Consider the following 21,898-nt stretch of genomic DNA (forward strand, 5'->3'; position numbering starts at 1 on the left):
GCCATTGGATGCAGTTGATCCTGGCATCTGGTTCAGTTTGCAAATTCAATAAAAGGCAGAGGCCTTTCTTTTGTATAGGGTTAGATTTTTTAGATAGTTAGAATAGGTTAGAGTTTTGTAGAAGGTTAAATTTTAGTAGTAGCATAGAGATGCTGCAGAAATTGTTGTAATGGCAGCTGAAGCAAATATATTAACATTGAAATGTGGTGTTTATTGTCTTTGTTTTCTTCTGTTTACCTGGTTTCCTTCAGCTAATTAATTTTAGAGTTCAATTTTTAAAACTCAATTCATCGCCACCTAAATTAATCTCCTAGTTTATCATGGTGATTGGTTTGTTGTGGAGTCATAGTGGTTTGCTTTGTGTGTGCTTGTGCTTCTACTTGGAAAGATTTACAACATAGGTAGAGGGGCAACAAGATGATATATATGTACAAACATGTGCAAGCTGTCAAAAAATCTAACCAAAATGATAAATGCATTTCTTAGTACTACCATATTAAAAATCAATTTTAGTTTTACCTAGAGATTGTGCATAGAAAAGTTTTATAATTTTATAAAAAGGGAAGGAAGCTTTGATAACTTACTTGAGGGCGATTGAAAGTGGCATATTCAAATGTACCATCCCTTAGAGCCTCTTCTTCATTACCTCCAACTTGCATAATAAAACTCCCCTCCAAATCAGTAACGACCTTGAGCATCCATTAAAGAAAAATGTCATCTTTCCTTTATAATATGCATTCCAACAAACCATTAACTTATTAGAATGACAATTTCATTGTCTTATTCTCTACCTTTTGCAGTTTAGTCTTGAACTGAATTTTGAATTACGCAAACCATGGTAGGATAAAATAAAATGTGTTTAAATGAAGCACCTAAACTAGGATACATGAAGAGTGAATCCTTTTCTTAAGATTCCTCCATAGACAGTTTTTTAAAATCCATGTAGCTAGGAAAAAAATATTTTCAGTCTTATATGACTGCAAATTTAGAGAATGCAAGGAACGAACAATGCGATGGTTATTGCTGTCTGATATAAACAATCGATTATTAGTGATATCTGCTGCCAATTTTCCAGGAAATTTTAGAGGTGACATCAAAAGTCGAGTATCCTTGTCCTTCTCTAAGACTTCTGGGATTGGACGGTCATCTAGAAGTTCCTTTTCACCATAAAATTGAAGAGCAGCCTCCACCAGATCATCTAGATCCTAAAACAAAGGTAAAAAAACACATGTCAAAAGTGTAAGAATAACATATATATGAACCACAAAGTCACCATTTTTCATTTCATTACAGTATTACTATTAAGTTAAAAATAATAATTGAAAAGCAAAATATTAAAAAGTTTGAACCCAACTCAGAGTTGACCAGCAAATGTATCTTTTAAAATTTCAAGTTACCAACATATCTTTGAATATAACCATTTATTAGGATCCTTCCTTCAAAACTTGAAATCTGTTGAAGTAAGATAACGAATTACAATTTATAATATATAAGAAAAGCACATTTTGAAGTCAAAGTAAAATGTCGTGTATATAAGGTATCAACTTTTGGAAATACCAGAAAAGGTGTTGTCATTAGTTTAGTAGATAGTTGATCCCAAAATGGTGTTGCAGTTGCTACTATCATGAAAACATAACCTGCTTTCTAATCAGATACAGGTAGCCCGTTAAATTATTATAATCTGCTGCTTTTTTATTAGAATATTGTTTTTTATTTGCTTGTACAAGCAGTATTTTGTCTCTTTTAGGGTTGGAGTTCCTTTCTTGTTACAACATACTACTGTTATTGATTGTATTATCACGTCCCATTGACCTGCTTTGGTCATCCATGGAGATTAATCTAGGCTCTTTACTATTTTTTGTCTCAACCCATTTCAATAGAATTTCATACTTGTATGGACATGTTTTTTCATATAACCACCTTCCAGATACTTGCATCTATATATTTTGTTCAGTGCTCACATGTATGAATGCATAAGAATAGGCTATAGATAACGTGCTTTCGGGTCTCAAAAAGCAATTCATTGCAGTAAGAATTGTTTGCAGACTCGAACTCAGAGAGTACTTTGCAAGACCAAATTTCTTGACTTGATGAAAACTCAACAACTTAAGAAACACAATTTTAATCCAAAATTTAATTGCAAAATGTATCAAATGAGTCTAAAAAACATAAGTGTTTGATATTGAATTTGATTCTAGAATACCTGTGGATTACAAAATCACATCATCATGCGAAGCTAGACACAATAGCTAGCTACTAACTAATAACTAATATGAGTGAAAAAAGTTCAAAGGGTACATGGGGATGCAAGCTAGGATTTTTTGCCCATGTCTCTGCACCGGGGATGTCTCGAAGACAGGGAATGGCTTAGGGATGCTCCTTTCATGCCCAAATTTTTATACGTGGACCTGAAATGCGAGCTTACTTTTTTTTTCAAATTCACTTTAATATCCCTTAATTACTAAAGAGCTACCCAAGCTCATGTAACAATTCACACTTGTTAACATTACTTCTGCAATGTGACTCGAGTACATCATATGAGCCAAATAAGGGAAAGATAAGTGAGTGTCAAAGTGTAATGACCATAAAATATAATAGGAAAAATACACAACAATAGATCATTGTTTTTTACAATGGGTGATGCACCATTCTAAGAAACGCACATACATGCTTAGGTACAATGTAACAAAAAATATGTATAAGATGAAGAGCATACAATTATACTCAGAGGGGGGGGGGGTCAATCAGTATAATAACCAATTTAAACTTTTTCAACTTCAATCACAAGTATATAACTTATCTCATTAACATATTCATATAGGAACACGCCGCCGACAGAAGGGATGTGAGGACCAGTGCACACCAAGTAGGTGGACCGATCATGACAACCCAAGGTCCAACTATGAGCTTTTTAACTGCAACAACTTAAATATATGCTATTGGAGCTAGAATTACCACAGCTGCTGGCACCAGACTTGCTCTCCAATGGATCCCCGTTAAGGAATTTAGATTGTACTCATTCCAATTACCAGACTCGATGAGCCCAATATTGTTATCTATTGTCACTACCTCCCCATGTCCATATTGGGTAATTTGCGCACCTGCTGCCTTCCTTGGATGTGGTAGCCGTTTCTTAGGCTCCCTCTCCGGAATCGAACACAAGTAGAATACAAGATATATACGTGGAAACCCTTATGGGAGAAAACCACGGCAAATTAATGTTTTTATACAATTCTTCTTTTACAATGGTTGCAGGCACCAACCCCTACATATGTGAGCACCAACCCACTTGAAGCAACAACTCCCAAATCTGATTTTGCGAGCACCAACCCACTAAAAGCACCAACTCCCAAATCTGAATTTTGTGAGCACCAATCCACTGGAAGCACCAACTCCCACTTCAGAATTCTTGAGCACCAACCCACTTCACATAAATCTGATTTTCCATCTTGTCAATGTTGCTATAACAACAGATGATGGATCCACAAATTAGCATAACTCTCTTCCACAAAACTGCTATGTCATCTTTCATAAATCTGTTATGATCTCTTCATAAATCTGTCATAATTTCTTCTTCAAAAATCTTCTATGAACTCCTCCACCAATCTGCTATATAAGTTACTTATAAATCTACCACAATATCTTCTATGAAGTCCTCACATTACCTTCAAATCTGCCAATATTTTGTTCACAATTTAGTCAAAAGAATTACACAAATAATTCACTATATATCCTATCATCTTCTTCTATATATTCATCATTTGTGAGTTAATTTGTCTTGTATACTATCCTCTTTCAAATCTGCATATTTATATTCATATATCTTCTTGTATATGATTGATCTTCACACACACCCTACACACTCTATATTTCTTGCACACTTATGCCAAAATGAATTGCAATCACAATATATATCCTTAAATCTGAAAGGTCATACTCATTTGAGAATATGCTTTAATTAGGAGACACAACTTCTTAATCGTATCCTTAGTTTGTCTTCTCCAAGTCGCACTTTAACAAATCACAGCCTTTTATATAGATTACTAGTGCCATAATTAATATATATCTTCATACATTAATCGCAGCTCTTCATATACAAAGCACTGCATATTATCTTTTCATTATCTTAAAACATGAATTGCATCTCTTCATTGACCCGCACCCCTTCCTAAATCGTATTGTTTAGGAAATTATTATCGATTTCCTTCAAAACAAATTGTTTGTTTCTATTAATAAGAGACGTCTTTCTTCCTCACTAATCAACGTCTTTATTAATCATATGCTGAGTCAAATAGTATTAACTATTTATATGTACGTATTACTGTATAAACTAATCACTTGTCAATTATGTAGACAAGTCATGTTTAATGTTTAGACAAATTTAAGACTTGTTATATAAAGTCGTTATCTCCATATAATTCTACCATTTATGAGAACACATTCCTTATGTCATTTGTCTCGAATGAAACTATTGAAGTATAAGGGATCGCTGTCTTCCAATTGCTCAGATCACTATATCTTTAATGCGTACCATCTGTTCTTAAGAACGCTGTTTCTGATCACTGTATCTGCACTACATAACATCTCAGATTAGTGTATCTTCAATGTGTAACATCTGTTTTTAATGTTCATTACTTTCTTTGTATGATGCTCTCGCTGCTCATTCTCTTCAAGTCACTGCCAATAGAAATTGTTTAAGTCTTCTCATTTCTATCTGTAAACTTAATGGTTGAATACTGTAGCATCTTTGTTAATATCTCTTTGACTTGGTTCGCTGATCAGTCATGTATTACTATCGCTGTCATACATTAGTCACTGATTGCTATAATTATTTCTTTCACGTAGTTGACTATTTCAGTCTAGAAGATATGAATTTGTTCTCTTTGTAGGCTCATCCTTTTCACAATGTGATTTCCCATCATCTTTCTTTGATCACAATGTCTATCAGCTTCAAGATCTTTCTAATGTTCGTTGTTAGCAGCGTCCATAGTCTCATAACGAGGTCTTCTATTTGCAAGAGTCATTTTATTTTTCTATATGTGATTTGTATTGTTGGTGTACGTTTTATCATATACTGAACATTAGAATAAAATATCCAACGATACTCTATCCTCTCTTGAACAAAATCACGACGTGTGTCAAGATTGCAAAGAAAGACCACACGGCAACTCCAAGGTCTATATGTGCGAACGGGTGACTTTATGTGGGATAGCTTCCTTGGTTATGTATGCTGAAATACAAGGGGGACTTACGCTCAACAAATATCATTCACAAATTAGGACTTAGATGAATATAACAATGAATGCTCTCTTTCTTTTTTTTTCTTTTTTTCTTTTTTTTTGAATTTTTGGATTTGGACTTCGAAAAAAGGGATAAAAAGGATGAGGGTTCAGAAGTTTTAAGCTACTCCTATGAACTCAAGAGATGGTAAAGACTAGGTGAAACTAATAACAACATTGTGTTTCACCACACTAGGACAACTATGCAAAGCAAGTGCAATCTTCTAAGGTTATGCTCAAGTTTTTCATACTTATGAATAATACCATCAATCGAACAATATTTACTCAAAGTAGAAGTTAAAGCATCCACATCATAAGCTCAGGCTAACTTTACACATTGAATGAAAATCATCCATCCAAAGAAAGTATGAGCAAGAGTTTCAGCAATCTAAACTATCAAATCTTTCATTCATCTAACAACTTTAAAAGAAAAATTTATCTAAGCAAATCTATTATATTGTTGAAGAAAGTATGGAATCATGCAACCACTTAAAATCTGCAAATGAACTTTTTATTATTCAAGTAGCTCTAAGCAACAATTTCATAAATCTCTCAACAACGCAATGAAATGAGAGAATGAGATTTTATATAGAGTTTTGAAAAATGAATGAAAGGCTGAGATCAATCTAAGATGAACGACTAGGATTAAGACAACACAACCCGAAGTAGAGTTTCCCAAAATAACATCAATAACAAGTGCATGGAAGACAAGTGGCATGAAGAGCTATCTTCTAGGAGGGCGTATCCTTATCCTCGCGAGAAGCAGTGTGTTCAATGAACCCGGACACGATCGATCCAACCTCTTCCATAGTGACATGCGGCAGCATATTGACCCTATATTCCCATCCGTCCAAGTCGTCTACACAAGTGGCGAATGCAATCTCCCATTCCAGCTCCTGTTTTTGGAAGGTATCTCGGATGGACAAGAAATCTGATGCCTTGGTCAAATCTTGCTTTAGGACTGGTCCTGTGACAGTGAAGGAAATCTCCTAAGTTCTGAGTTTGAGATTTTCCAGCCGCATATCACTTTCTTGGATGGTCTCCTTTTCAAGTAAATCAGCAATTACAAGGAGAATTTTGTTTTGTATTTCTTTAATCTGCTCCTCGGACTTAACACTTTTAGCCTTTACCTTCTCCAGGACTACACTATGTGCAACCAATGCGCAATGCCATGTGTTGAAGTCATATGCGGCCTCTGCTGCAATTACCTTTCCATTATTTAGTTCCTGTTTAGGCATGCCTTTCAATACTCTAAGGCACGGGATAACTCTATCTTGAATATCTTGGAAGTTGGCCCATGCTTCTGCCACGTTTGCAATTCTGGAAAGTAAGAAGGAGGTTTGTCCATATATCAGCATCAATTTATCCATGAATGTGGTTGCTTCTTCTCTTTTGCTAGCCATCCACTCTTTAGCTTCTCTTGCTATCACTTTTTCTTCATCAAAATTTTCAACCATTTCCTGCAAGGAATTCAAAAGTAGAGGAGCTGCTACATCACCTTGATTAAGTGGCTTGGTCAAGTGTTGAATGTATTCCTTTAGACGCTCAATTTCCATTTTCTATTCTTTCTTACCTGTTTATTTATTCTTGTCTTCGTGGAAGCAACTGAATTGTCTAAGTCTTCCACCTCTCGACTCTTTGTAGTTGGTCCCAAGTCAAAAGTGGTAATTTCATACTCCTGATGAGTTACATCTTCTTTTGACTTGTTCACTTTAGGTACAACAATTTGAACTGTACGACAATCTATCTAATCTCTCTGGATTGTGGAAAACTTCCTGGCAAGCTGCTTTGCAGCGACCTCTCGTAATCTGGCCAAGAAATCGGTTGTATGATCTTCTTCTTCCTAGATTACTTCCATAGGTATTTTTATCTTCAATCTTTCCTTCAACCAATCAGGAATAGTAGGTTGCTCAATGCCCTCCTCCTCCTAATTACTCTCTTCACATGGAATATTCTGACCTCCTCGAAGAGCGAAAATCATTCCCTCCTGATATTCATCGCCCAGAATATCCATTTCATTATCTGATTCCAATATCTTTGTGCCTGTAGGAGATGGACGTTCTTCATCCTCCTGCTGAACTGTCATCACATTTCCCTCATGGATTGGAGAAGGAAGTTCTATTTCATCAAGTGGTTAATTCTCAACAATCATTAGGCTGTCCAACTTCCTAGATGTAGCAGAATGGGGTGGCTCTGACCTTTGCTTCTATTGAGCAAGTTCCTCATTCACGACTTCCTTCCCTTTTGACCTTGAAGGGTTATCAACTGCCTCCTTCCTTTTTCTTGAATTGATTCTTTCAGTTGGCCTGGGACTTTCTTCATTGGAAGAGTATGATTCCATGGCATCTGGTTGTACGTGAGAGTCACACCTCTTCGCTTCAGCCCTTGGACTTGCTGGTCAACCCACCACTGTGATTATTTGACAACGAGCCTCATCAAGGTGGTTAAATTAGCGAGTTCCGGTTCTAACCACTTCACAGGAGAAAGAGGCCAATTTTCATCAAAGTGCGGCTGAGTGTATTCTCCATTGTCTTCAAATTGATCAAGCACTCGGAAGAGCTCGGTTGTTCTGATCAAGCTTAATGGTAGTCTGAACCAAAGTCTTTTACGAACTTCAAACTCATCTGCAACATTTGCCCACAAATCTTCCAAGTCAACCCTGTGTTTGTACTTTTCTCCATTCATTGATCCAATGTGGTTAAGAGGATCAAAATCAGCCCAGGATCGGTAGAATGTGAACGAATACCACTGCATCTCCAATCTAGTACTTTCAACTGCCTGAGCTATTGGACAAGATTCCAACATATTTCTAATGAATAATGGAAAGGAAATAGCTACTTTTTCTTGGTTCTTTGGAGGCTCTGATATGTTTCCAACTGCCTAAAGACTTCAAGCAAGACCATTTTGTTGGTGGGATAAATCGGAAGCCGATAAAGGACATTTGGTAAACCCCTGGACTCTTATGTATGTGAATCTTGGAAACTGGATAAACCAGGATTCATACTCGCTTATTAAACTTTTGTCTTCTGGAGTGAGTATTTGATGGGTTCCTCCTTGCAATGTTCGAGTGATATACATTAGGAACGCATCATTTACCCGTCTAAGGTGGGCCTTCTCGCTTAGCTACAGTTGAGGATAGCAGTCATAAGACTTAAACTCATTTTCAACATTGCCTACCATGCCTCTCCAAATCAGTTCAGTGTATCTCCAGTTTCCTGCCAACAGGTAGACTATTAGGAGCTCATGTAAAAGGACTTCGTCCTTTCAAAATTCTTCAGCTCTTCGTCTAGATTATCACTAATTATTCGAGACCAGTTGAACATTTTAACTCCTGAGCTGATCTCATCAATGAAGTAGTACATCCACGTTTCAAATGGCGAACCCTAAGGGCTGCCCATTACTCTGTTCAACAGCTAGATGAGATTGCCATAGTCTTCTTTGAAGTCGGTGCGGAATAATTTCTTTGGCACCTTCCCGAGACTGGGCCTCGCTTTCTCTAGCCGTGACTTATTAACATTTGTTGCACAAAGTTCAGGCTAATCTTCATAAAGTCTTCTAGTTTGCTCCTTGGTTCTATATGAAGTCCTATTGTAGCTCGGAATCCCAAATGCTTCCTAAATGGCTAACTCCCCAAGATGAGCAAAGACCCTTCCATCTAGCACAACAATTTCTCTTTCTTGAGCATTATAGTGCATGGCACATTCAACCATAAATTTTGCACATTCCATAGCTGGTGAAATCCATCTGCTTGGACGCTGCCATTTCTCATCATCCGGCGAGTAATAGGTGTCGGCAAAAATCCATCTAGCCCATACAATCTCTTTCTGAAATCTTTGAAGTCTACGTGCCCGAGGTTGTGTTGACGTGTATTTTATACACCATCATACACAGAATAAAATACCAATAGGCATCTTATCCTCTCTTGAGAAAATAGTCTCTAACTGCTGAAGATTCGCATAAAGGATCAGTTAGGATGACTCCAAGGTTCTGTTAGTAGGGTCTCTACGTGTGGACAAGCTTCCAGCGGTATGATGTGATTTGCTGTTTCCTTCAAGGGGTCTTACGCATTCCGAAAGTTCAAGATTTTACTAAAACTAAAGAAACTTTTCAAAAATAACAAAAGAGTAGGGTTTGAAAGAGGTCTAATCTAATCTAACCCTAAGAATGACTTCGTGTAGACAAGACTTGGCAAGATTCAACCAATTTCAATTTCGCCATAAGATAACAACTCTATTGAAATTGATGCGATCTTCTAAGGTAACAAAATGATATTCAATGCATCAAAGATCAAAGACACTACCACGAAGGTACATATCCAAGATACAATAATGATTGAAGATTAAGGGACTCAAAGTATTCTCCAGTCGACCATGCAAGGCGTTCCTACAATCAGCAAGAAGCTAGTGGTTTGGATTACGAATCCTACCAAAGATCAAGTCTCACACTATGTCTTTCAAATTAACACACTACTTTGATTAAGCATGATTCAAGTAAAATCAAACAACCATGAAGATAACCAAGAAAGTTGCAACAAAACACCATAACTTCAATATTTTATTGATTCCCAAGTCATCATGTACAACAATTGCTTGAATTCCTCTCTTCAAAACTCAATCTTGCTACAAAATAAAATTGCTTCTAACTCTAATTTCTCTAATCTCTATTCTCTCTTACATCAACTATCGACTATTACTATTTACAAATGAAATGAAAAATGGGGGTATAAATAGCATCCCCAATTACAATGAAAGGTCCAGATTGAAAGTAGATCAACGGTCAAGATCATGACACCTAAACCCTAATTAGGGTTTGTTACAAATGGCCTCCTTTTTACTGAACAATATTAAATACATAGCCAAATATTAAATTTGGCAAAAAAACCTAGGAGACATAAACCAATGACAAATAAGATGCCATGTCATCTATAACAACCTTTCATCTAGAACCTTATTCCCTTTCCAATGTTCTTTTTTGGCATATGCAATGAATCTTGTCATGATTCCTTCAATTTCTGCAATTGGAATCTCGGGAAGATTCTTCATACTCTCTTCCAAGTGGATGACCTGATCGAATGCATCTAGAAGAGCTGCGTCCCAAGTAGATTCAAGTTCCTTTGTTCTTTCAATCAGGAGCATGGTGGCAAACATTTGATCATATTGCTCATCTGTAACATTTGCGTCCTTGCAAAAGATGACCTTGATTCTATCCTCTAATTCCTGCATATCCACATCTGTCTCGACCTCGATCCTTTTGCCAAGAATGGTACGAAGTACCTCAAATACTCTGTCCTGGATCGGATTGATCACCTCCTCAACTTGGCCACATCTAACACTGATGTCCTCGAAGAAAACACTCTTCATATGGAGCAAGGTTGACCACTGAAACAAACTGTGAGATTCTCCATCCAAGATCTTCTCTTGCGCTAAAACTTTCCTTGATGTGTGTCTAATTACCTTCAAGACAGGAATGACGACATCCTTGGTATGGGCGAATGCAGCTACCGTTATCATCAAATTGTGGATTATCTCAAGAACTTGGATAGCCTGATGAATAATCTTCATCATCCTTGTTACAAATTCTATGGCCACTGTATGAGATTTATCCATCCAAGTACTTGTACGTTGGACCATGTTCCTGAATCTTTCTGCCTCATTGATTGATTGAAGTGGAAGTGCTTGCACTGGTGATCTAGCTGGATCCTGACGTCCCAAAGGTTCATTGATGTGACTGAAATATGTCCTCCATGCATCGACCTCTCTCTCAAGCTTTCTGTTCTTCTCCATTTCTTCTCTAAGCTTGTCTTTCAATGCCTCAAATGAATCGGTGGCATCATCTAAAGTCTGCTCTGCTGTAGATGGTCCTAGCTCAAATGTCTGTATATCATATTCCTCTGGTAGGATCTCACCTTCATATTTGTCTACTGCCGGTGTAGCTATCTGTAATTTCCTGGATCCAGTCTCATCTCGAATCATCTTGGACATCTTGGTAGCCTTTCTCTTCTCTGTTACTTCGCGTGAACGTCCAACAAGGCTCTCTAAATCAATTGCATTGTCCTCGTCCTCAACTACAATCACCCTGGTTAATCTTTCCTTCAACCAATCTGGGATAGCTGACCTTGTCCCTTGAACTTGAATTTCCTTATGCACTATTTCTTCTTGTCTGGGAGGAGATGTCCTTTCATTGTCCTCTTTATCTTCATCCAACTCATAATCTTGGAGAGATCCATCTGGTGAACCATGTTGTGCCTGTCCTCCTTCCTGCCTGTCATTCTGTACCATCGACTCCATGGATTCTTCCACTTGAAGTGTCCTCTTCTCTAGTCTAGAAGATGTACCGGATGATCTATCTCTGTTAGCCTCTTGTTTCTTCTTGGAAGATTCCCTCTTTCCAGGTCTCTCTTTCCTCTTCGAACCTCTTGGATGGAGATTGCCCTCACTGGCACATCGAAGGTTTCCTTCACCTGAATTTCTAGGATTAGGATTGCCTTCACTCACACTAGCTCCACCTTCGGCAGGTTTCTCTTCCAAAGTGAAAGTCATAGCTATGCCTTGTTCTCTCAACTTCTGATGCTGTACGTCAACCCATCTGCGAGTACAAGACAAGACTGGTGCCATCAAAGTATCTAAATCCACGACCTCGGGCTCATTCCAATCTAACCTGATTGTTTTGCTTTCTCGATCATAGGAAGACTGGATATGTCTGCCACTGTCCTGAGCTTCGTCGGCCACTCTGTAAATCCTGCATTTCCTGATGAAATCCAAAGGCAATCTAGAATGCATTTTCCGTTTCACTTCAAGATCATCTAAGAGATTCATCATAAAATCTTCTATTTGGTACTCATGCCTAAACTTCCTACCGACTGTCTCCTCTAAATGTCCATGTGGATCAAAGCTTTCTCTCAAAGCAAAAGATGAAAAAGAATACAAGGCTAACTCCTTCTCTGCGTTATCCATGGCTAAGACATTAGGACATACCTCAACTGAATTACCCAAAATGATAGGTACTGGTACTCCATTCTGATGTCTGTGTCTGAATGCCTTCACATATGCTGCCAACTGTCTTGTTACTTCAAGTAACACAATTCTGTCTGTCGGATATCTCGGCAACATGTATGGAGGTAAAGGACATCCATGCACTCTAATATAAGTGAACTTGGGAAACTGAATGAACCAAGCACCGTACCTCTTGATTAATTCCTGTGCATCTTGAGATAACCTGTTGTGAATCCCACCTTGCAATGTCCTTGTGATGTTCATCGTGAAGGTATCATTAACTAGCTTGTAGTTGCTCCCTGGCGGATGATGCAAGTAGGCATAGGAATCACAAGCTCTGACCTCGCTGGGTCCTCTTCCAATCACTCCTCTGTGAGGTAGTCCTGCGTACTCAACACTCCTGATCAAGGCATAGATGACATATGAACTCATGTGGAAGGACTTAGTAGCCTTGAGTCTCCTCAACTGTACGTCCAAGCAATGGCTAATCATCCTAGCCCAATGTATCGTACCTTTTCCCTGAACAATCACCTGGATGAAGTAAAACATCCACTTCTCAAAATAGAAGGCGTGAGGGGCTCCTGTAACTCGGTTGAGCATGGTAATCAAATCTCTGTATTCCTCCTGGAAATCAATCCTGTGCGGTGTGTTCGGGACCTTGCTCAGACGGGGACGACTCTTGAGTAACCAATTCTTATTGATAATGCTTAGACAAGCATCTGGATCATCTTCGTACATTGATCTGGCTCCTTCTATGCTCTTGTATATCATGTCCCTGTGCTCTGGAAGATGGAAAGCTTCACTTATAGCTTCCTCTGAAAGGTACGCCAAAGTGTTTCCCTCTTTGGACACGATCGTTCTGGACTGTGGATCATAGTGACGAGCACACTCGATCATCAACTCGTGGCACTGAATAGCTGGAGGAAAGCCGGCCGCCTTAATGATGCCACTCTCGATTATTCTCCGGGCAACAGGTGATGGCTTGCCAATGTAAGGGACCTCTCGAAACTTCTTCGTGCTGAAGTTGCCTAAGTTTGTATCTCCAATGTTGCTCCACTTCGACACGATCTTGGTCTCCACTTCTTCGGTCTTCTGATCCTCTTTCATGAGAGCTGAACGACTGGTGGATGCTCCCGCCTTTGGGGTTGCCATACCTACACAACATTTCATAATGAGAGACTAGATATTGCAATAAATAACATAGATTAGAGAATATTTTAGGAAACTTCATGATAAGTCTTTGAGTTATCATTTCCTAAAATAAAACGATTGACCTAGGAATTCAAAATTCAAAAATTAAACTATGACGATCTAAAATTAAAACAATAAAACCAACATCGCCATACCTCAAATCGAGAGCTAACTCTAGAATGCAAAATAAAAAGGATTCGCCTAGGCAAAATTGACGTATAAATAGTCTTCAACGCAATCTCTCCTTTAAAATATCGATTTCACCACCTTTTGATATGTCCTCGATGTGATCTTCAAAGCAACGTTCCTCTTATCAAGTTCGCCACCCTTCAAGTTTTTGACGTGATCTCCAATGGATTTGACAAGTTCGCACAAATGGAAACCTCAAGTTTGCACCACCTTGCTTGGAATGAAATTCGCTCCACCTTGGATATCAATTCGCACTTCTTCCTTTGATCGCATATGAGATGAAAATGATAATGTGAAAATAATGATTTTCACCTCCCCTTTATAGCGCTTACCTCTTATTCACCCCAAGGCCGACTTGTGTAAAAATAAGGCAATTTAAATGATTTTTAAATAAATAATAAAGGCCGACCTCTAAAATACCAAGCGCTCCTTTTGATTTTTTATTATTTTAATAATTAATTATTAAATGCCTTCATTATTATTTAATAAATTTCGATTTTTCTCACAAGGCAAAAAAAAACAATTAATTAATTAATATCATGCGCTATTTTAAATGCTTTTAATTGAATTTTTTAATTTATTGATTTTCCTAGCATTTAAAATAAATTCAAAAATATTTGTTTTGGGCGCCAAAATTTGAAAATGAAATATACATACCTCATCGCCCTGGTCCCTTGGAGAGGGACAGGAGCGATCTTAATGTTTTCACTTGAAATTCTCCATTTTTGATCAACTCCTCCTTCATCACCTTTTAGAAGACGTTTCAAACCTTGTGCAACTTTATTTTGACGTGATCTTTAAAGGATAACATGTGTCTTGGCAAATATCGCCCTGGTCCCTTGGAGAGGGACAGGAGCGATCCTCATAATTTCTCCTTGACCTGGCATCTTTAATCTCTAATCTTCATTGTAGGGCGAATAATAACATTGTTTGTTCATTCCATGCTTGTTCCACTTGATTTTTACAAGGCATTTAGACTTTAGAAAGATTATCGCCCTTGTCCCTTGGAGAGGGACAGGAGCGATCTGGAGGCTCTAGCCAAAATGTGTGATCTTTCAACCTTGATTCTTCGTTCATTGCCTCTTGAAGGACGTCCTTGATCTCACATGCACTTGCCTTGACATGCATTTAAAGGATCATGAGTGTTTTAATGAAATCGCCTTGGTCCTTGTCCAAAGGACAGGAGCGATATGAGTTCCTTGCACAAATTGGTAACACTTTGACGTTCAAAACTCTTGCATATCATCTTCAAAAGACACCTTATACCTTGTGTGATCCCGAAAAACCCTGACTTGGCATGAACTTGAAGGAAAATGAAGAATCCCAAGCAAATCGCCCTGGTCCCTTGGAGAGGGACAGGAGCGATATAGCTTCTGTGTTCAATTTGAGGATCTTTTAACGTTTGAAGTCTTTGTATATCACCTTCTAATCATGCCTTGGACCTCATACGACCTTGCAAAACCTTGACCTTACGTGATTTTTGAGGGATTTGGCCAATATAATAAACATCGCTCTGGTCCCTTCCTGAGGGACAGGAGCGAACTTCAAGTCTTTGGGTTCATGCTTGCGTTCTCCAACTTGCAATTGTCCTCATTGGGTAAAACGTGATCCCTTGATCTTCCTTAATCACTTGATGCTTGTTAATCTTTCGAAATCTATGCCTTTATGCAAATTTCGCTCTGGTCCCTTCCTGAGGGACAGGAGCGAATTAGGTGTCTTGATGCAAATTCTTTAACTTGGCGACCTTTGTAACTTTGTGCTTGATGGAGATGTCTTAAAATGTCCTCACCACCTTGTTCTTCGCCTTGGAGTGTCCTGAACTTGGAGGAACGGTAATATAACCATTATATCGCCCTGGTCCCTTGGAGAGGGACAGGAGCGATCTTGCTCTTGTAGGCTCCACATCACATTGCTAACCTCTAAAATTATCTTCAACGGATTCGTAACATTCCATTCCATTCATCCATGCCTTGGGTTTGATTGTAACTTAGCAAGAAATTTGTCTTAGACAAAAATCGCTCTGGTCCCTTGGAGAGGGACAGGAGCGAACTTAGGCATTTAGGTCTTTTGTTGACATTTGGTAATCTTCAATTTATCTTCAATGAGTTCATTTCACCCTGTTTCTTGCCTTCAAACTTATAACTTGCTTGATTTTCGTCCAGAACATGCCCTATGAAGAATATCGCTCTGGTCCCTGGGAGAGGGACGAGAGCTACCATGTACTTCGCCCTGGTCCCTTCCTGAGGGACGGGAGCGATTTTGGCATTCTGGACCACTCTCCTTCATGTCGGCACTTCAAGTTATATTCATTTGATAAAACATATCTCCTTGGATCTCTTCAAGACGTCAAGTCGTTAAAATCTTGCAAGGACAAAGCAATATTTGATTTGTAGCTCTGGTCCTTCATTGAGGGACAGGAGCGATTTTGACTCCTGGAGGCACTTCCGTGTTCGTGAAATTCTTCAATTTATATTCAACGGAAAGATCACGCCATTCTTCACCACTTGCAATTCGAAATTCATCTTGACTCTGCAGGGATGGTAAGATATTTGAAAACGAGCTCCGGTCCTTCACTGAGGGACAGGAGCGATTTTGCTCCTACAGGCCAAAATATCATGATTTTGCACATTTAATCTCTTCACAAGGCGAAAACAAATCATTCCCCATGCCCGGGATCAAAATCAAAAAACTCAAAATTTGGTCAAAAATTACTCAATTGGACAAAATTCACATTTCATCATCAACACTTAGACAAATTTAAGCTCTGCACTCAAAATTCCAATTGAAAATAGACCATTTTGGCGAAATCATTGCATTCAAAATTTGCATTCTTACAAAAGAAAGCTCAAAAGCTCTCAAAACTGACTGGATTCTGGCCTGAAAAGACGGCAATTAAGACCCTAAGGCTTGACCCTAAATCCAGACAATTGACTGACTAACAAAACCCTAAAAGCGAAACGAAAAGCGAGCGAAAAACGAGCAAAAAGAGGGGGTCCCCATTTGCAATGGGGCGATGTGTGAAATGGTCACAACATCTGGCGACACCACTGAGAAATGTTGAAAAACATTTGGGAATCAATCTTTCTAGAAGAAAACTCAGAAAATCTCCCTCAACAAAACCAGGAGTTAAGAAACACTTACAAGAAGAGACCATCATATTGAGACAAAGTATCAAGTCCGCAGTTACCCATGTGTGTGCAAATGTGTTAATTCCCCTCAACAAGACAATCATGATCTTCAGGTTCCCTTGTGATAAGCTACGTAGTTCGTCTCGACTCCAAAAGCATCCTGGATAGAGCCTCGCTGCCAGTCAGACGTCCATAGTCCCGACGAGGTTATCGCCGCAAGCTCACGAACATTGCTCCATTGCCAGCCATGCGTCTATAGCCCCGATGGAGTTATTCGTAAATTCCCTTTAGCCAATTTGATATTTCTTTTAGCTCATCTTTTCTTTTGATTTTTCTCATTTTTTCATCTTTTCTTTTGATACTGCTTTTCAGTTCCGTCAATTCCTTGGCTCGTGAGTAGTGAAACTCACTAGGGTTTGAGGATTGCGGTGGCGCTGAAGTTAGACTTTAGATTTTTCACTGATCACAGCTTCGCCTGGAAACCATAATGACTCGGAGATTATAAGTGTGTGAAAATATAATAACTGGAGGACAAAAATACGTGAGTTCAATAAGCTAATCTACTTCAATGCAAATACGTCCTGACTCAAAGCTTTACTAAAAGAAACTCCCTTTGCAATTCCAAAAGACCTCATGATTTTCCAAATGCAACCAACAACCTAGTGGGAAGTCAGAGCGTTACATGACAAAATCACCCAATGTCAAATGGATACCCCTCAAAACAAAACAACTAACCTAAAACAAAACACCTAAACTAAAAACGAAAACAAAAGGCAAACCGAAACGAAAAACAAACAAACGGAAAACAACGAAAGCAAACTAAACTAACTATGTACAAGGAAAGGCCTTGGGCATTTCAGGACTGGAAATAATGTTTGAGATACCTCCCATTGACAGGCAACGGGATGTCTTCTCCAGTTAAAGTCTGCAACCTAAATGCATTTTCTCCCAATATCTCTGAAATTTGATAAGGGCCTTTCCAGAGCTTATCAAACTTATCATGTTCCCCTCTTTTCTCGTGTGCTTTATCCCAATACAGGACGAGATCTGAAATTCGGAATGCCTTGACTCTTGCTTGTCGATCAAACCATCTCTTCACCACTCCTTGGTGTTTCGCAAAGTTCTCTAATGCTTGATCTCTTTTTTCTTCCAGGTTCATTAATTGCATCAGTCGGGCTTGCACTGCATCAGTGTCTTCCATATACTCCTGAATGAATCTTAATGTCGGGATCCTGAGTTGCATGGGGAAGACTGGGTCTTGGCCATAAACCAGGAAATAAGGCAAAATGCCTAATGCGTTCTTTGTTCTGATTCTGTCCGCCCATAAGGCGAATCTTAACTGGGTGTGCCATTCTCTCGGACTTCTCTCTAGTAATTTCTTAATGACACTGAGTAAATTCTTGTTGGTAGATTCTGCTAACCCATTACCCTGAGGATAATAATTTGATGAGAACTTGAGAGCTATTCCATATTCAAAAGCCCAATTTGAGAATCTCAATGATGTGAATGCTGAGCCATTGTCGCAAACCAACGCATAGGGACATCCAAGCCTTGTGATTAAATTTTCCTCCAGAAATTTGATTACAACTTCAGTAGAGCAAACTTTAAGTGCTTGTGCCTCTGACCATCTGGTACAATAATCTGTAGCTGTAATGATGTACTTGTGTTGTGCCGAGGATGCGGGGTTGACGACACCAATAAAATCCATTCCCCATTTGGCAAACGGTCTCGCCTCAATCACTGGATTCAGTGGCATGGCAGGATTCCTTTCTCTAAAAGCTGCGACCTGACATGTATGGCAAGTCCTGATATGATTAAATGTATCTTTGAAAAGCGTAGGCCAGTAATATCCTGCTCTTAGGATCTGATGAGCTGTAGCAAGGTTGGCTCCATGTCCGGTTCCAAACTTGGAATGGAAATGTTCAATTATTTGCTTTGCTTCGTCTTTGCCAACACACCTCAAATACACTCCTTCATGATTTCTACGATATAAAACAGATCCTTGAAGCATGTAATGTTGACACTTTAATCTTAATGCTCTCTTCTGTGTGGGTGTCATACGAGCAGGACATCTGTGATTAAGTAAGTATGTCACAATATCTTTGTACCATTCATCATGTGTGACGTCTTCTAATTCATAAACTTGCTGGACTAATCCTGGTCCATCAATTGCCAATGTCTGCGCCAAAGCTTGTCCTCGGACAAGTTTCATGGGCTGTATTTCAATATCGAATTCTTGGATAATGGCGACCCACTTTCCTCTTCTTTCTCCTAATTCGTTTTGCATGAGAAGAGTCTTGACTGCTACATCAGGCACAATTGCATAAATCTTGGCCCTTAGGAGGTAATGTCTGAATTTCTTAACTGCCTTTACTAATGCGTATGCTTGCTTTTCAATATTGGGGTATCTAAGTTCTGCATCTTTCAGCGGGGTGCTCATAAATGCAATTGGATTTTCATCTCTTTCTTCATTTCTCTGGGTCAGAATAGCGGCACAAGTGTAGTCAGAAGCGAAGGAATATAAATAAAAGGGCTTGAGATAATCTGGACTGATCAATACTGGTGCTTCTGAGATGGCGGTCTTTATTTCTTCAAACGCCCTTTTGGCTTGTGGAGTCCATTCAATTTTGGCGTCCTTCTTCAGCATCTCATTCAAAGGTCTGACGATCTCGGCAAATCCGGTGATGAACTTTCGGACGAAGTTGATCTTGCCGAAAAATGACTTGAGTTCTTTCTTGCTTGCTGGCAAATTGATAGTGGATATAGCCTTCACTCTTTCAGGATCAATGGATAGTCCCTTTTCTGAAATGACATGTCCTAAAAGCTTTCCTTCTGTGACTCCAAATATGCATTTCTTTGGATTGAGGGAGACACCGTATCTTCTACACCTTTGGAAGACTCTTCTCAAGTCGTCCACATGATCTTCTCTCTGCCTGGAGAAAACTGTGATGTCATCCATATATATAATAATGCATTTACCAATTAAATCTCTGAAAGCGATATCCATAGCTCTCTGGAATGTGGCCCCGGCATTTATAAGTCCAAAAGGCATCCTCTTGTAAGCAAACGTCCCCCATTTGGTGGTGAAAGCAGTCTTTAGTCGATCTTCAGGTTCGACTAGAACTTGGTTGTATCCTGAATATCCATCTAGAAAGGACATCATCTGCGATCCATTGACAATCTGCAACACTTCATCTAATGATGGTAGCGGATAATTATCTTTCTCTGATGCTTGGTTGAGATTTCTGAAATCAACACACAATCTGATCTCTCCATTTTTCTTTCTAACAGGCACTAGGTTGGCGACCCACGTCGAATGTCTTACTGGGAAGATGATCTTGGCTGTGAGCAACTTCTTTACTTCTTGGTATATCAGTGGTTCCAATAGAGGATTAACCGGTCTTTGTCTTTGCCTGAATGGCTTGCTTCCTGGCCTCAACGGGATTGTGTGAGTGATAATTGCAGTGTCATATGTCTTAAGATCTTCATAACTCCATGCGATGACAAAACCCTAAAAGTGAAACGAAAAGCGAGCGAAAAACGAGCAAAAAGAGGGGGTCCCCATTTGCAATGGGGCGATGTGTGAAATGGTCACAACAGGTTGGTATATGTGACATTTTTCCATTTGGAATTGATTTTTGATTCTGGATGCAACCCTTTGCTGGCAAACTTCATCTGAGCTTTCCTTGAAGGTACTCCCTTGGTAGTCATTAACCTACGAAACACAAAAATTTAACATTATTTTGAAGAAAATTGAAGACTTTAACTCTAATTTTGGACCTTTTACTTTAAAATTTCACCTTCAGCCTTTCAAAAGCTATTTTTTTTGTGAAAAAAAAAAATTAGACTGAAAGTAGAAGAATTTGGCCAAGTATTTGGTAAATGTAATGTCCCCTTTTTTTGAAGGCAGAATAATTAATTAGTTTAATTAATTAAATTGTCCCAATTAATGACATTTCTTAAGGATAGCTTAATTGATTGTTTTAATTAAAAGTATTAATTTAATTATTTATAAAGTTATCAAATAAATAAAAATTAAAGGCAGACTTGACATCTCCTTAGGCATGGCGGACTTGAAAGTTCAATTAATTAAATTGTCCCAATTAATGGCATTTCTTAAGGATAGCTTAATTGATTATTTTAATTAAAAGTATTAAGTTAATTATTTATAAAGTTATCAAATAAATAAAAATTAAAGGCAGACTTGACATCTCCTTAGGCATGGCGGACTTGAAGATTGTCTTGCCACCCTTTCCAAGTGCTAGGCGCACTTTGGAACTATTTCGCCATGCCAAACCTTGTGTTGGGCGGACTTGTATGTTCATCAACCATTCCTTCTTGAGCGGACTTTAGATCATGCCGGACATTGTCTTCTTTCCTCCTAGGCGGACTTGACCTCACCTTAGGCATGGTGGACTTGGCAGTTGATTGGCCATTGCCTGTGTGCTAGGGCAGACTTCATGGCTGATTGGACATTGTCTTTATATGCTACTGGTTGGACTTCCAATTTGTTTGACAATGGCCATATGCTAGGCGACCTTTAGGGCAGATTGGACTTTATTCTTTTTTTTTTACCATGCTGCCATCCTTTCTTCTATTGCCATGTTCAAGTTTTGATTTGCCATGTTCAACTTTTGATCTTCTGGAACAAAACCCTAGCCTAGGGTTTTACACTTAGAAACATAATTTTTCGATTCTGAAGACATGATTGTTGATGCCATGACCCGAGGGACCCAACCCTAGGTCTACTTTCAAAAAAGAAGAAAAAAAGCAAGCCAAAAAAGCTACTTCCTAAATTGGTCCCAAAGTGCCAAAAAAAAAAGCAAAAATACAGAATTCCTAAAAATTAGGGACATGATCTTCGTCCTAAAAATAGCTTCAGAATTGACCCAAAGCAATTGCGATCTTTGTCCTTCGGGCCTTCTGAGTGCTTTGGTGGTGTCTAGACACTAATCAGGGCATGACTTCTCTATTTGGCTCAGATGACTTCAAAAATTTAACTCTAAACTCTTGAAAAAGGAAGACTTATGAAATTGCAAAGCTAAGACAAAAAACCTAAAAAGAAAACAACTCGGGTCCCCATTTGCAATGGGGCCATGTGTGAAATAGGTCACAACAG

The 21,898-nt window shown here is 38.7% G+C and overlaps 1 protein-coding gene across 6 annotated transcripts in view; it reads right to left on the reverse strand.

Annotated features, from left to right (window-relative positions):
* Positions 1-21,898, reverse strand: part of LOC131050980 (protein SUPPRESSOR OF QUENCHING 1, chloroplastic) — a 381,968-nt gene that overhangs the window by 165,928 nt on the left and 194,142 nt on the right. For all 6 annotated transcript variants that reach the window (XR_009358237.1, XR_009358236.1, XM_059207434.1 and 3 more), the window contains 2 exons: positions 1,008-1,205; positions 585-689 (listed from right to left, as the gene is read on the reverse strand). Coding sequence is in view for 4 of the 6 variants with exons in the window: in XM_059207434.1 (XP_059063417.1) it covers positions 585-689; positions 1,008-1,205 (303 nt within the window). In the remaining 2 variants the exon portion in view is untranslated. The remainder of the gene's footprint in view (positions 1-584; positions 690-1,007; positions 1,206-21,898) is intronic.

This window comes from Cryptomeria japonica, chromosome 6, assembly GCF_030272615.1.
Source record: "Cryptomeria japonica chromosome 6, Sugi_1.0, whole genome shotgun sequence".
NCBI classification, from domain to species: domain Eukaryota; kingdom Viridiplantae; phylum Streptophyta; class Pinopsida; order Cupressales; family Cupressaceae; genus Cryptomeria; species Cryptomeria japonica.